At 31.0% G+C, this 17690-nt stretch overlaps 2 protein-coding genes across 5 annotated transcripts in view; both read right to left on the minus strand.

Annotated features, from left to right (window-relative positions):
- Positions 1-2348: 2348 nt before the first annotated feature.
- On the minus strand, positions 2349-10750 carry LOC133620824 (glutathione S-transferase A-like). The gene is made up of 6 exons (XM_061982414.2): positions 10473-10750; positions 7422-7487; positions 7254-7359; positions 3176-3291; positions 3021-3103; positions 2349-2776 (listed from the first exon to the last, which is right to left on the minus strand). Exons 1-6 carry the CDS (start codon positions 10638-10640, stop codon positions 2644-2646), a joined length of 672 nt encoding a protein of 223 aa, XP_061838398.1. The 5' UTR covers positions 10641-10750; the 3' UTR covers positions 2349-2643.
- A 2660-nt stretch (positions 10751-13410) lies between these two features.
- The window catches only part of fhod3a (formin homology 2 domain containing 3a), a 136764-nt gene continuing 132484 nt past the window's right edge, over positions 13411-17690 (minus strand). For all 4 annotated transcript variants that reach the window (XM_061982411.2, XM_072915598.1, XM_061982413.2 and 1 more), the window contains 3 exons: positions 17442-17649; positions 14458-14622; positions 13411-14335 (listed from right to left, as the gene is read on the minus strand). In XM_061982411.2, the coding sequence (XP_061838395.2) occupies positions 14253-14335; positions 14458-14622; positions 17442-17649 (456 nt within the window). In that variant the 3' untranslated portion in view covers positions 13411-14252. The remainder of the gene's footprint in view (positions 14336-14457; positions 14623-17441; positions 17650-17690) is intronic.

Raw genomic sequence — 17690 nt, forward strand, 5'->3', positions numbered from 1 at the left:
AAGATATACTTGCCTTTTTTAAATATTTCTTTTAACTATTAGTAGACAAATATATTTTATCATTTATCTTTTTTCTAACTATTAGACAAAATAAATTTTGTCATTAATTTTTTTTTACCAACTACTTAATAATAAAGAATATACTTGTCTTTCTTCTAACTACTTTTAGACATAAATATATTGTATAATCTATCTTTTTTCTAACTATTATTATTCATAAATATATTTTATTATTTATTTTTTTCCAACTCAAAAAATAATAAGGAATATACTTGTATTTTCTAATCTTTCTTCCAACTACTTTTAGACATAAATATATGTTATCATTTATTTTTTTCCAACTACTAAATAATAATTTTAACTACAAGACAACTAATATATTATATGTTTTACCTACTACAATACATTAAATAATATTATTAAAAACATTTTGTAATTACTACTAAACATAAATATATTTGTATATATTTTTTCTAACGACTACAAGACAAGAACTAACAACTAATAGACAAAATATATATATATACTGTATTTTTTTAATCATTTATTTTAACGACTACTAGACATATACTTTTATCATTTATTTTCTTCTAACTATAAGACAAATAATATATATTTAAAAATATATTTTTTAACTACTAGTAAACCATAAAAAATAGATAAATAAATACAAACAATAAACATTACTACTAGACAATAAATACCATATTTGTATATATTTTTTCTTACTACCATGAGACAAAAATACATTTCTATTTATTTTTTTCTTACTACAAATAGACAAAATATATATTTTTATTATTCATTTTAACTACTATGCGACAAATGTATTTTTTATCATTTATTTTCTTGTATCTACAAGACAAAGAATACACTTTGATCTTTTTTTTTAACTACTATTATAGAATAAATATTTTCACATTTATAACTACTACTATGCGTAAATGTATTTTTATAATTTTTTTGAAGTACAACCAGACAAGAATACATTTTAATTTATTTTAATCTCGCCAGTCGCTACTAATAAAAAAAAATGTTTTAATCTTTTTTTTTTAACTACTACTAGACATACTGTATGTATATATATATATATATATATATATATATATATACATATATATATATATATGCATAATTTATTTCCTTCCAACTACTACTAAACATAAATATATTTTTATCATGTTTTCTTGTAACTACAAAGAATATGTATTTTTTCAAAACTCTCTCCCCCCACACACTACTACTAGACAATAAAGATTATGTTTAAAAACATTTTCTTACTAATACAACTAGACATATATTTTTTGTATGTTTTTTTTTTTTAACTACTACTACACAAGAATATTATTTACTTCTAACTACAATATATATTTTTTAATCATTTATTTAAAATACAACTGGACATAAATTTATTTGTATCATTCATCATCTTAAAACTACTACTAAACAAATATATATTTATCTTTTAAAAAAAAATACTACTAGACAATAATAATTGAATTATTAATTTGATTCAAATTACAAATAGACATAAATAAATGTTTATCATGTATTTTCCTTCCAACTACTACAATACATATATTTTTGTCATTTATTTTCTTACTACTACTACCAGATAATAAATCATATATATATATATATATATATATTTTTTTTTTCCCAACTGCTACACAAACTAAAGAATATTTGTACTTTTTTTTTTTTTTTTACTACAGAACAAGATATATTTTATAATTTTTTTTTTTTACTAATTAAAAATAAAGAATATATTGCATGCAATCTTCACAAAGTACTTGATATGGCTGTAATTGCTCAACTTTGATGCTATCTAATAAGTAACAAGGTATGTTATTGTGAGTTATGTCTCTTGCATGTGTTCTGATGAAACGTCAGGGTGACTTGGCACTTTTTCACCGAGGTCTGCAGAGAACAAAGGTGTGCACAATAGAGCCAAAGCAACCGAGTCTCCAAGTTTTATTGCTTTGCACGCGATAAAAGCATGAATTGACTCATACAAAACGACTCTTTTAATTACCTCCACACAAGTTACACCACTTACTTTTAATGCCACACGTTATGTCAACTTGATCTCGTGTGCAAGGTGGCTATAGTGTTACTCATTAACATTGCATGTCTTTTTTCCTGCAGTTCCTTTCTAATTAGTGTCAAATTCAACACTTTTGCAACATTAACATTTAAAGGAGACCCGAGTACACCGAATGCGATAACATAGTTTGGGGGAGGGGAAAAAAAAAAAAAAAAAAAAAGTCACAATGACAAAGCTGAAAGGAAAACCTGTTCTGACACAGCTCAGGCGAGAATGGCAATGATGGATGCATGCCGTATGGTTTTATGATTGAACACAACTTTATTTTTCACCTGTGCAATTTAATTTAATGCAATTCACTTTGATTTCATCGACGTCCTAATGGAACTATTGCCTTCATTTGAGCAAAGGGGAACGTGGAACAGAAACAAAGAAGCCCTGTGACAGTCAGGCCAAATGTAGCGCATGGATGCTCCTGGTTGTTGTTTTTGTGTTAGTCATGAGCCCGTGGAAGACTTTGGAGCAGAGAAAATGAACAAAAAAAAAACGGGGAAAAAAAAAAAGCTTCCCCACCCCTGGTTTGGACGGCGATAACCTCAGAGGTCTTTGAGTGTGTCTTCTCCAGTGGGGTTCTCCTGCCAGTGAGGAGGCCAGCTGGCTCGGACGCTGGGTCGATCCTTCAGCAGGGTGTGATATTCAGCCAATTTCGGATAACGCACAGCAGTCAGCCTGGAAATAACCAAGAATAATCAAGCAACAAAAGAAAACACTCAACTCTTGTGTTAGTGGCATATAAATAAAAGTGGAATATAAAGACAATATAACATACATCCATAAATGTGATCCAATCAAATCGATTGCAATTCCTTTCAATGGGAGACATTGATTTGAGATACAAGTGTTTTGAGTTAAGAGTTTGGTCAGAGCACCAATTAAACGGGTCCGTTGAAGCACAAATGTATTTCCGCCTTACCCAAATCTGAAAAGATTAGCCACAGATGGGAAAACAGCCACGTCAGCCAATGAGAAGTTGGCTCCAGCCAGGTAAGGTCCCGCCTACAAAGAGCGGCCAGGTGACGGAGTGTCCAGAGAGAAAGGAGTGCTATTTTTGTGTGTTTGGCAACAAACCTGCAGGTAACCCTCCCACAGGTGGAGCTCAGTGGCAAGGGCCTCGCAGTTTCTCTTCAAGGCCGACTCGTGCCGCTCGTCTTCGGGCACCGACCACTCGTAGTAGATGACTGCGCCTGCAAGTCAAGACGGCAGCTTTTTGTGTTGCCATGGTGACCAAAACAACGACAGACGTGGAACACACCTGTCAAGGGCTTTAATATAATGTGAGGTAAGGAATGTTGACCAATGGTATAAAACAATTAAATAAGATGGCAAAAAGTATGTTTATAGTATATTATATGAAGTGTTCATTCCAAATAAAACATGTTTTACTTCATTTTGTCACCAAAACAAACTGGAAGCCCTCATTAAAGATTTCCAGTAAGAATTGGTGACACTATGTGGTTTGTTGTCTATTGATTTTTGGACCTTAATAACACTTTTTATAATGTAAGAGGGAATTTTGACTAATGGTGTATGAAAAATACAAATAACAAAAACAAAAAACAAAAAAGATACCAAAAAGTAAGTTTATTTAAATTATATCAAGTGTAATAAGTCCAAATAAAACATGTTTTAGGTCACTTTTGTCATAACAAACTGGAAGCCCTCATTAAAGATGTCCATAAGAATATATGACATTATGTGGTTTGTTACCTATTGATTTTTGGACGTTAATAACACTTTTTAAAAACGTAAAGTAAGGAATGTTGACCAATGGTGTACAACAAATAAACAGCAAAAACAAGATGCCAAAAAGTAAGTTTATATTCAATTATATCAAGTGTAATAATTCAAAATAAAAAATGTTTTAGGTTAATTTTGTCATCTTAACAACTTGGAAGCCCCCATTAAAGATTTCCAATAAGAATATATGACACTATGTGATTTATTATCTATTGATTTTTGGACCTTAATAACACTTTTTATAATGTAAGGTAAGGAATTTTGACCAATGGTGTACACAAAAACAGAATGACAAAAATATGTTGATATTTAAATATATCAAGTTCAATAAATAAAAATAAAACATGTTTTTAGGTCACTTTTGTCACCACGAACTAGAAGCCCTCATTAAAGATTTCCATAAGAATATATGACACTATGTGGTTTGTTACCTATTTATTTTGGACCTTAATAACACTTTAAAAATGTAAGGTAAGGAATTTTGACCAATGGGGTACAACAAATAAACAGCAAAAACAAGATGCCAAAAAGTAAGTTTATATTCAATTATATCAAGTGTAATAATTCTAAATAAAACATGTTTTAGGTTAATGTTGTCACCATAACAAACTGGAAGCCCTCATTAAAGATTTTCAATACCAATATATGACATTATGTGGTTTATTACCCATTGATTTTTGGACCTTAATGATACTTTTTAAAAACGTAAGGTAAGGAATTTTGACCAATGGTGTACACAAAAAGACAACAAAACAGCAAAAACAGGATGACATAAATGTTGATATTTAAATATTTAAAGTTTAATAAATAAAAATAAAACATGTTTTAGGTTAATTTTGTCACCATAACAAACTGGAAGTCATCATTAAAGATTTCCAATAAGAATATATGACATTATTTGGTTTATTATCTATTGATTTTTGGATCTTAATAACACTTTTTATAATGTAATGTAAGGAATTTTGACCAATGGTGTACACAAAAACAGAATGACAAAAATATGTTTATATTTAAATATATCAAGTTCAATAAATAAAAATAAAACATGTTTTTAGGTCACTTTTGTCACCATAACAAACTAGAAGCCCTCATTAAAGATTTCCAATAAGAATATATGACACTATGTGGTTTGTTACCTATTTATTTTGTACCTTAATAACACTTTAAAAATGTAAGGTAAGGAATTTTGACCAATGGGGTACAACAAATAAACAGCAAAAACAAGATGCCAAAAAGTAAAGTTTATATTCAATTATATCAAGTGTAATAATTCTAAATAAAACATGTTTTAGGTTAATGTTGTCACCATAACAAACTGGAAGTCCTCATTAAAGATTTTCAATACCAATATATGACATTATGTGGTTTATTACCCATTGATTTTTGGACCTTAATAACACTTTTTAAAAACATAAAGGTAAGGAATTTTGACAAATGGTGTACACAAAAAGACAACAAAACAGCAAAAACAGGATGACATAAATGTTGAGATTTAAATATTTAAAGTTTAATAAATAAAAATAAAACATGTTTTAGGTTAATTTTGTCACCATAACAAACTGGAAGCCCTCATTAAAGATTTCCAATAAGAATTGGTGACACTATGTGGTTTGTTGTCTATTTATTTTGGACCTTAATAACACTTTAAAAATGTAAGGTAAGGAATTTTGACCAATGGGGTAAAACAAATAAACAGCAAAAACAAGATGCCAAAAAGTAAGTTTATATTCAATTATATCAAGTGTAATAATTCTAAATAAAACATGCGTTAGGTTAATGTTGTCACCATAACAAACTGGAAGTCCTCATTAAAGATTTACAATAAGAATATATAACATTTTGTGGTTTATTACCTATTGATTTTTGGACCTTAATAACACTTTTTATAATGTAAAGTAAGGAATTTTGACCAATTGTGTACACAAAAACAGAATGACAAAAATATGTTGATATTTAAATATATCAAGTTCAATAAATAAAAATAAAACATGTTTTTGGTCACTTTTGTCACCATAACAAACTAGAAGCCCTCATTAAAGATAACCAATAATAATATATGACACTATGTGGTTTGTTACCTATTTATTTTGTACCTTAATAACACTTTAAAAATGTAAGGTAAGGAATTTTGACCAATGGGGTACAACAAATAAACAGCAAAAACAAGATGCCAAAAATTAAGTTTATATTCAATTATATGAAGTGTAATAATTCTAAATAAAACATGTTTTAGGTTAATGTTGTCACCATAACAAACTGGAAGCCCTCATTAAAGATTTTCAATACCAATATATGACATTATGTGGTTTATTACCCATTGATTTTTGGACCTTAATAACACTTTTTAAAAACATAAGGTAAGGAATGTTAACCAATGGTGTACACAAAATAAACAGCAAAAAAAGATGCCAAAAAGTAAGTTTAAATTCAATTATATCAAGTGTAATAATACCAAATAAAACATGTTTTAGGTTAATTTTGTCATAACAAACTGGAAGCCCTCATTAAATTTTGTCAATAAGAATATATGTGGTTTATTACCTATTGATTTTTGGACCTTAATAACACTTTTTATAATGTAAGGTAAGGAATTTTGACCAATGGTGTGCAAAAAATAAACAGCAAAAACAAGATGCCAAAAAGTAAGTTTATATTCAATCATATCAAGTGTAATAATTCAAAATAAAACTTGTTTTAGGTTAATGTTGTCATCATAACAAACTGGAAGCCCTCATTAAAGATTTCCAATAAGAATATATGACACTATGTGGTTTGCTACTTATTGCTTTTTGGACCTTAATAACACTTTTCCATAAATAAACTGCAGCAAAATTAGAATTTACATGGCGGACATTGCTGGCGTATACAGCACAGGCCAAAAGTTTGGACACACCTTCTCATTCACGACACAAGTGATGGTCCAAACCTTGTTGATAAAGCAAGAAATTCCACTAATCAAACGTGATAAGACACACCTGTGAAGTGACTACCTCTTGAAGCTCATCGAGAGAATGCCAAGAGTGTGCAAGGCAGAGCAAAGGGTGGCTATTTTGAAGAAACTAGAATATGAAACATGTTTTCAATTATTTCATCTATTTTTTGTTAAGTGCATAACTCCACATGTGTTCATTCATAGTTTTGATGTGACAATCTACAATGTAAATAGTCATGAAAACACATTGAATGAGGAGAAGGTGTGTCCAAACTTTTGGCCTGTACTGTATATTCACATTTGAGTTGAGTAGGACTTTAATATGACGTATAACCCAATGTAGCTTACTGTAAAGTGATTTTGGACTTTGTTCCTCGTGCATGAACAAAACTGAAGGTTTAGTGTGTTTTATAGGATTCGACCTTTCACCTGACAAGGTGGAGGTAAGCCATGAAGGAAAGGAAAGGAAGGTCTTACACAGTTTGTCGTAGAAGGTGACCCCCTCGAACATGCGCTGGTACACCAGGGCTTGCTCCGCGGCGCCATCTGGGAGCAGCTTGCTCCCCTGACGCTTGAACTGACTCTGAGTAAACAAAGTGCAGGTTCCAACACGCTCACGCCTCATCACACCTTCTTTTGCTTTACCTCCAGGTAGAAGCAGGCTGCGTAGGATTCATTCAGGATGTTGTCTCCATGTTTGAAAGTAGGAAGCTGTAACAGAAAAGCGTGATATTATTACAGGTTTTCCATATTATTATTATCACTATTGTAATGTAAAAAGTGTTTATTCCACATAGAACCGTGTTGAGTAACTCCTGAAAGGATGTGCGTGCTTAATGAGGAGGTTAATAATTGTACTAATGCAATTTTATTTCTAAATTTGATCACATTTATTGAAATAAAGTCAAATAAAGTTATTATTTGAACACATAACATGCATAATTTAAGAATTGTTATAATAGTATTCAAACAAACCATACGTATGATGGAAAATAATACAATAATGTGTTTATTTAATCAAATAAAGCAAAGAAGTGAGGGCCATTTTGCTAGTTTCTACCTTCAAAACCAGTAAAATATTTACTTTTTTTTTTTCAAAGAACTAGAAAATTCCATTTTGGCAGACATTTCTCGTGACTGCCGAAGAGCCAAACTGAACTGAAATGCTAACAGTTAGCGAGCTGGCCAGATAGCATTAAAAGTAACAAAAAAATATTAGCAAAATGAGCTAAAAAGGCTAACATTACTCTGTTAACTAGACAGTTAACAGAAGGGAAACACAAAACTATACAACACTTAGGTGTATTTCTGCTAAATTGGCTAAAACAATTGTCACGTTCAAACACAGGACATCTGTTAAACAGGACAAAAGGCAAAGAATCAAACAGAGACAGAAATCAATTTGGACTCAATATTGAGGAAAGACATGGCCACTGCACTCTCTGCACAGTCCTGCACCACGCTCTGACGAAGAAGGTCTTCGTCTCCTCTTTTAATTCAGATGTTCCATGTTCACGCACCAACATATGTCACAGCAGGAATTGGGAGTATGCAAAACAGTCATTGTTTTCGGTCGCCTTGAAGTCCAAGAAGAGGACTTCTCGGGCTTGGGCTCTTCCTGGATCCAGCTGGGGCAGGTGTTGGAAGACAATGGACAACCCCTCCCGTCTCCTGTCCACAGCAACTTCAAGAGGGCAGCGGGTCGTAAATAGCGTTGACCAAATAGTTGGAAGAGAGTTTGTGAATTACTTCAAAGAGAGTTCGTTTAACACTTCAAAGAGAGTTCCTCCGGGAGTTGAGCATATCCTGCCATCTGTCCGCGCTGAAATCACAGTGGAGTTCCACGAGCCTTCCTCCTCTTGCTAGGCCCCGAAATACAGCATTCATAACACAACATTTCTTTTGTGATAACTTACAAACAATTATTCCAACAACAATCTAGCACGCTGTTGTTAGCATTTTAAAATGCTAACTGTAACGTGTGCCAAGTACCTCAATACAATACTCTGAAGTGTGTTCATAAAAAAATGTTTCAAATGCAACAATACATATATGTAATGATAACTAGAGATACAAAAGAAAGCAGATAAATGGAGGGGAAGAAAGAGAAGCAACCTACATTAACCTTGTAGATTGTTATAGTAACAATAGGTTAAACTTTGTCAGTGTGCCATGTGTTACCCAGTTTACCCTAGGGCAACAACGTTAATTTATGTTTGATGAAACGTGATTATATGCATGAGTGTACGTATGTATATGTACTTGTATACGTACAGTATGTGTATATGTATGTTTGTACAGTGAATGTATATTGTATATGTACAGAATGTGTATATACAGTCTGCCAGGCGGCAAAACAATGTCAACATTATGAATGGATGCTAATAATATATTCATGAAATGTAACATTTAACAAATGTAAATAATTTAACTAATGTTGAAAGAATGGGTACTAAACAGGTTAATTGTTAATTCCTCAAAGTAATAAAACTGTTAGTACACTACTGTAACCATGACCACTATTAATGATACACTGATACAGATCAGATTATCATTAATAAACTAGCATGATAGAAATTCTAACTATTAATTAAATATACTATGTAATAAATATTGTTATATAATGATATTATCTAATGTGAAGTTTTATTATTGGCACATTCCTGATACGACATCATATCAGATACAAACGGTCTCGAGATTAAATTTAGTATATTTATTAAAAAAATAGCAACTTAGAAATGATTATTAATATTATGTTGCAAGATAAACTTTTTTTTTTTTTTTTTTACATAAAAGTCGATTTCTTAAAGTGAAACCCAAATTCTCCACCCTGGTTTAATGATTTCAAATTATTAATAACATCTTGGAAGATGACAAGTCCTTAATTTTTTTTATTATTATTAGACAAATTAAGTTGTTTTAGATAAAATAATATATATTTTAAAAATGGGCTTAAATTGTATGTTATTACTTTTAGTTATTTTTATCAATTTGTGTTGTCTCTTTTTATTTAACATTTTTAGTTTACATAAAAATAATGATGGCTCCCCCTTGTGAATGTTTGAAATATTGTATGGTTTTGGAAATGCCTTCATTTTTTTTGTTGTTGCATATTTTCAATATGTTGTCTGTATGTTCAATTAAAAATATATATACAATAGGCCTCCATTTATGCTACGTTCAAGTTCACTCGGATCTTTCCGAGTCCAAAACTCTGATATCAATTTTTCTCCCCAAAGAGCGCTAAAATGTACATATATAATTGTATTATTCTTATGAAACACAACGCATGTGAGTATCTTGACTAAACCACAACAGATATCTTTATTTTAATTATTGTTTTGAGAAGCGTTTTTTTTGAGAAGGGCCTATGCGCATGCTCACTTAACTTAAGCTAGTTGAATATTCATAAGTTCAAAGAATGTATAAAACGATCTTATTAAGAAACTAAACATGAGCCGAATGACAGTGATGTATCTGATTATTCCCCCAGTGTTGAAATGATTTTTAGCAACAAATTATTTATTGGCGAAAAAAGCAAAAACTGAAAGTTTTGAATGGAATCTGGTCGTGACGTCACAGAGAAGAGTGTTACAGCTCGCATGGCAACCTGCAGTCTTTAGTTGGTGTTTATTAAAGGAACACATTCGACAAAAGTGCCGTCTTTTTTGTCTTTTTTTTGTCTTTTTTTACCTGTCCTCTGGGGTTTTGGGCTAAAACGCCGGGTGACTTGTGCTCGTTTTTGTCGAAGGAAAGCAGCGTATTCTTGAAGCCTTGCAGGTTCTTCTCCTCCAGGGCGATCATGACTCTCCAGCACGGAGCAGACCCGGAGCCCCAATACAGATGCATATCTTCGGCCATGGCGTAGAGAAGGTCCGCAGCCTGGAAGGTAAGTGGACAGTTTGGACACGTAGCGAGCCGTCACGTCCTCAAATAACATTGAGAAGCTTATCTTCTTCTTCAATGTGTAATTATCAGCCTGCGTATAACTGCTCGGTGAGATTCTGCCCCCTAGCGGACAACAATGTTACTGACAGACTCTGGCCTTTCATATTTTTCAATCAACTGCTTTTGAATAAAACACATATTCAACGTTTTTTTTTAATAGAAAATGTAAATTATTCATCAAAACTAGAATAATTGTGTGTGAATGCTCCAATGCTGAAGTTGAAGTGAAATGCTGACAGAATTAAAAGGACCCATCAGGAGCAAGCGTGAAATGTCTTGCTCGAGGACACGACGGACGTGACTCGGTTGGTAGAAGCTGGGGATCGAACCAGGAAGCCTCAGGTTGCTGGCAACGGCCATTCTCCCAACCGCGCAACGCTGTCCCTTGGAGTGGTTATTTTTTATTTTTTTATTTTTGGCAACTCCTACTAGCCACGTGCAGGCACGTTTGTTACTGGATGCTGAAATGCTAATGGAATGTAGGGCGAATGCAGAAAAGGTTGAAGTGTTGAAATCGTTTCAACGCTGGAATGGGTTTGAATGTCGGAATGGTTTGAATGTTGAAGAGTTGGAATTTCCAGAAAAACAGGAATTTGGTTTGGAACTTGGGAAAGTGTTAGTTTGAATGTCCAGGGTGAATAACATAAATACAGTCTATTATACAGCATTATTCACATGTGAATAATATAAATACAGTCACTGTATTTATATTATTCACATGTGAATAATGCTGTATAATAGACTGTTGTCATGTCTGTGTGATCATGTTTTTGTTTTAGTCATGTTCGGTTTTGTTTTGTCACCATAGCAACCATTAGTTTTCACCTGTCACGTCACGCACCTGTTTCACATTTTGAGTCACGCACCTGTTTTCGTTAATCATGTCTATAGTATTTAAGTTCATTGTTTTCAGTTTGTCGTTCTGACGACATTCCACAATTATGCTCTACACACTCTTCATCCTCTTAGATCATGCTTCATGTCACATGCCAAAGTAAGTTTTGTTCCATGTTTATAGTCTTTTTGGTTTCATAGTTTGTTCTCCGCCATTGTGCGCGCCTTTTGTTTACTTCTTTTTGTTTTAGTAATTATAAAATAAATGATGTACTTACATTCCCGTCTCGCCCGAGCCAACTTTCCGTTGCATCCCGTAAAAGCAAACACCCAGGACCAAGTCATGACAACTGTATTTATGTTTTTCACATGTGAATAATGCTGTATAATAGACTGTATTTATATTATTCACATGTGAATAATGCTGTATAATACTGTATTTATATTATTCACATGTGAATAATGCTGTATAATACTGTATTTATATTATTCACATGTGAATAATGCTGTATAATAGACTGTATTTATATTATTCACATGTGAATAATGCTGTATAATACTGTATTTATATTATTCACATGTGAATAATGCTGTATAATACTGTATTTATATTATTCACATGTGAATAATGCTGTATAATAGACTGTATTTATATTATTCACATGTGAATAATGCTGTATAATATACTGTATTTACATTATTCACATGTGAATAATGCTGTATAATACTGTATTTATATTATTCACATGTGAATGAATAATGCTGTATAATAGACTGTATTTATATTATTAACATGTGAATAATGCTGTATAATACTGTATTTATATTATTCACATGTGAATAATGCCGTATAATAGACTGTATTTATGTTATTCACATGTGAATAATGCTGTATAATAGACTGTATTTATATTATTCACATGTAAATAAGGCTGTATAATAGACTGTATTCATATTATTCACATGTGAATAATGCTGTATAATAGACTGTATTTACATTATTCACATGTGAATAATGCCGTATAATACTGTATTTGTTATTCACATGTGGATAATGCTGTATAATAGACTGTATTTATGTTATTCACATGTGAATAATGCTGTATAATAGACTGTATTTATATTATTCACATGTAAATAATGCCGTATAATAGACTGTATTTATATTATTCACATGTGAATAATGCTGTATAATAGACTGTATTTATGTTTTTCACATGTGAATAATGCTGTATAATAGACTGTATTTATATTATTCACATGTGAATAATGCCGTATAATAGACTGTATTTGTTATTCACATGTGGATAATGCTGTATAATAGACTGTATTTATATTATTCACATGTGAATAATGCCGTATAATAGACTGTATTTATGTTATTCACATGTGAATAATGCTGTATAATAGACTGTATTTATATTATTAACATGTGAATAATGCCGTATAATAGACTGTATTTATGTTATTCACATGTGAATAATGCTGTATAATAGACTGAATTTATATTATTCACATGTGAATAATGCTATATAATAGACTGTATTTATATTATTCACATGTGAATAATGCTGTATAATAGACGGTAGTTATATTATTCACATGTAAAAAATACCCAAGTATTTATTGTTTATTGTAAGCGAACTGTGGTGCTGAATTTCCCCCAGGGATCAATAAAGTACTTTCTATTCTATTCTATTCTATCTATTTGACACTGAGGTGTATACCTGCAAAATTAGCACAAAAAAAAAAAAAAAGCTTACATGCTAATATTAGAACGCTACTTTGAATTAACCATAATACAGTAGCGTACAATGAATGAATTGGTACAATACAGCAACTCTTTCCCCACACAGTGTTTATTTGTGTTTTTGTAGAATGTGTACAAACAGCATTTCAAGTGAAACAGTTGGACTCTGCCGTCAACTCGCAACATGAGCTTGCTGGCGGACCTTCACGTCCTCCGGAAGGTCCTAAAAAGCGCCTGAGGGGCCAAGTCGCCCCAAGTAACAGCCCCAAATCTCGGTCACATTTGACAGAATAGCCTCTTTCCACATTTCTACAAAACCGTACAGGAAACATGCACAATACGAACACACACCCAGAAAGTAAAGTGTCTCTCATGTCAAATACTTTAATACATGTACAAAAATGATTTAGTCTGTCTTTTTTACACTTTACAGTTAAAAACCTCCTTTTTTGCTGCACAACTAGTAAGGTGCAAAACACGACTGATTACCAAGCTTTTCAAGTAAATACTGAGCCAAAAGAAAAAGTCCAATTGAGGAAGCCGGTGCAGCAATTGTCCCTTTTGGCTAGAAAGGCACAAATCCAATGGAAGACCTTTCCTATCCTTCAGACATGTCTATTTACACGGGAGAGGGTGATGTTTCATTTCTTAAGGTACTTTGGAAGTGAGCATGAATTCATCTTTGGGCGGAGAGTTCACAGCTTGAGTAACGGTGACGTGACAGCGACACGAAAATAGAGCTCTATAAATAAAAGTTCCAATTGATCATCCTTCGTCTTTGTGCATTAGTTGAAACACTGACATCATCACTCAGACACATCCGGCAAAGGTTAGCAGCTGACAGAAAAGCTGTGTAGCTTCTTCTTGGTGCAAGGAAAATAACATAAAAAAATAGCAAAAGGCAGCCGGCGAGGGGAGGAGCCAGCAGAGGGGGGGCGTGGTTACAGCTGCGGCTCGCCGGTGTCGGCTAAGCCTAACGCCAAGGCCTCCTCTGGGGTCAAACCGTTCTTTAGGGTCCGCCTCACTGTAAGGAGAGAAGACATTCATACACAGGCTTCACTACACATCTTAAAACAAAGGTAAGTTCGACCTTTCTTAATGTTACGACTTTTTGAATAGTCATTTCTTGTTGTGCCTGCTTCTTACATGACTTCCGGTTGACCCTGGATCTCCTCCTCTCTCGCGGCTGTGGTCGACTCCCCGGAGCCTGAGTGGCGGACCTCACGATGCGCTCCATTATCTCGTCGGCGGCGTCATCCCCGCATACCTGAGCCTCCTCCACCGCCGGGGTCCGCGTCCGCAAGCTGGCACCTGCAAATGAAATGAGAAGTAACATGTTCAAAACATTGTTTTTATTCAAAATGAATTAAGTTGAGTTAAATTGATTTTAATTAAAGCAAGTTAAAAATATGTAGTCAAGTTGAGTTTAAATAAATGGAATTCCATTAGAGTTGAATTAAGTTAAATTAAATTGAGTTATATTAAATTGTGTTAAATATTGTTAAAATAAAATGTTTAAATTGTGTTAAATATTGTTTAAAATAAAATATTTAAATTGTGTTGAATTACATTTAGTTAAATTCAGTTCAATTAAATTTAGTTCAATTGCATTGAGTTAACTTAAATTGAGGCATATCGATTACAATTAAATTTAGTTTAATTTAGGAACATTTAATTTAGTTAAATTGAGTTACATTAAATTTAGTTGAATTGAGTTAAATAAAATGTAATTAACTTGAGTTCAATTGATATTGTAAAATGTATATAATTGATATAAATTGAGTAAAATTAATTTAATTACAATTTGTTAGATTGAGTTAAATTAAAATTAATTCAATTTTCTTCAGTTAAATTTGGTTAAATTTATTTAATTTAAATTAAGGTATATTGAGTTGAATTTAGTTAAATTAAATTGAATTAAGTAAAATTATGCTAAATTAATTGAGTCAAATTAAGTTGAAATAAATTGTGTTATTTTTTTGTTAAAATAAAATATTTAAATTGTGTTAAATTAAATTGAGTTAAATTCGGTTCAATTAAATATAGTTGAATTGCATTGAGTTAACTTAAATCGAGGCATATTGATTGCAATTATGTTTAGTTTAATTCAGGAACATTTAATTTCATTAAATTGAGTTACATTAAATTTAGTTGAATTGACTTAAATAAAAATGAAGTAACTTGGGTTAAATTAAATTGATACAAATTGAGTACAATTGATTTAAATTACATTTAATTACACTGATTTAAATTAAGTTAAATTGAGTTAAATTAGGTTATATTAGGTTAAATTAAATTGAATTAAATTGTGTAAAATCTAATTTAGTTAGATTGACCTAAATTACATTGTATTCAATTGTCTTCAGTTCAATTAAGTTATTTTAAATTAAGGTATATTGAGTTGAATTTAGTTCAATTAAATTGAATTAAGTACAATTCAGTTAAATTAATTGAGTCAAATTAAATTGAGTTAAATGGGATTAAATTAAATTGAATTATTAAAATTCTGTTAAATTAACAGAGTCAAAGTAAATTGAGTTGAAATAATTTGTGTAAAATGTTGTTAAAATAAAACATTTAAATTGTGTTAAATTACATTTTGTTAAATTCAGTTAGATTAAATTTAGTTGAATTGCATTAGGTTAACTTAAATTGAGGCATATCGATTGCAATTAAATTTAGTTTTATTAAAGAACATTTAATTTAGTTAAATTGAGTTAAATAAAATTGAATTAACTTGAGTTAAATTAAATTGATTTCAATTATATCGAGTTACATTGAGTTAAATCAAATTTTGTTGAATTTTGTAAAATCAAATTTAGTTAGATTGAGCAAAATTAAAATTAACTAAATTTTCTTCAGTTAAATTTTGTTCAACTGAGTTAATTTAAATTAACGTATATTGAGTTGAATTGAGTTAAATTAAATTGAAATTAAGTACAATTCAGTTAAATTAATTGAGTGAAATTAAATTGAGTTAAATGGAAATAAATTAAATTGAGTTCAGAAAAATGTAGTTAAATTAACAGAGTCAGAGTAGATTGAGTTAAATGGAGTTCAATTAAATTGAGTTGAATTGAGTCCAGTATAATTCAGTTAAATTAAATTGAGTTAAATTGAATTGAATTAAGTAACATTCAGTTAAATTAACTGAGGCAAATTAAATGTAGTAAAATGGAATTAAATTAATTGAGTTATGTAAAATTCAGTGAAATTAACAGAGTCAAAGTCAATTGAGTAAAATTCAATTGAGTTAAATGGAGTTCAATTAAATTGAGTTCGGTAAAATTGAGTTAAATTAAATTGAGTTAAAATTAATTGGGTTAAATTGAGTTAACTTAAATTGAGTTAAAATTAATAGGGTTAAATTTAGTTAAATTACATTTTGTTAAATGGAATTGAATTAAATTGAGTTAAATTTAATTCAGTAAATTTAAATGGAGTTAAATTGAACTAACGAAAATTAAATTGTGAGTTAATTAATTGAATTATATTAATTGAGTTAACTTAAATCAAGTGAAATTGAATTGAGTAAAATTTAATTGAGTTAAATGGAGTTAAATTAAATTGAGTTCAGTAAAATAGAGTTAAATTAAATTGAGTTAAAATGAATTGGGTTAAATTGAGTTAAATTAAATTGAGTTATAATGTATAGGGTTAAATTGAGTTAAATTACATTTTGTTAAACGGAATTAAATTAAATGGAGTTAAATTAAATTCAGTAAATTTAAATGGAGTTAAATTGAACTAACAAAAATTAAATTGTGAGTTAAATAATTGAGTTATATTAATTGAGTCAACTTAAATCAAGTGAAATTGAATTGAGTAAAATTCTATTGAGTTAAATGGATTTAAATTAAATTGAGTTCAGTAAAATTGAGTGAAATTAAATTGAGTTAAAATGAATACGGTTAAATTGAGTTAAATTACATTTTGTTAAATATAATTAAATTAAATTGAGTTAAATTTAATTCAGTAAATTTAAATGGAGTTAAATTGAACTAACGAAAATTAAATTGTGAGTTAAATAATTGAGTTATATTAATTGAGTCAACTTAAATCAAGTGAAATTGAATTCAGTTAATTAGACTTGAATGAACTTAAACTAGTCAACTTTCAATCAAGCTCACCTCCGCGTCCTGGTCGTGATCTAGTGCGCATACGTAGCCCGGGTACAACGCTGCTGCCCTCCTTGTCGCTGCCTGTGCTGCTAACGCTGGTCCTCAGCATCGCCTTCATGTGCTCGTGCTCCACGGCGTCCTCTGCGTGGTCCAGACCTTCAGGCCGCCCGCCCTCCTGGCTACCACTAGGGGCGCTGCTTGACCCGTGTCTCCCGCACTGCGCGCACAGATAAGAGGGCAAAAGTCAGCGTGCATTCG

Source organism: Nerophis lumbriciformis, linkage group LG21, assembly GCF_033978685.3.
Source record: "Nerophis lumbriciformis linkage group LG21, RoL_Nlum_v2.1, whole genome shotgun sequence".
In the NCBI taxonomy this organism is placed as follows: Eukaryota; Metazoa; Chordata; class Actinopteri; order Syngnathiformes; family Syngnathidae; genus Nerophis; species Nerophis lumbriciformis.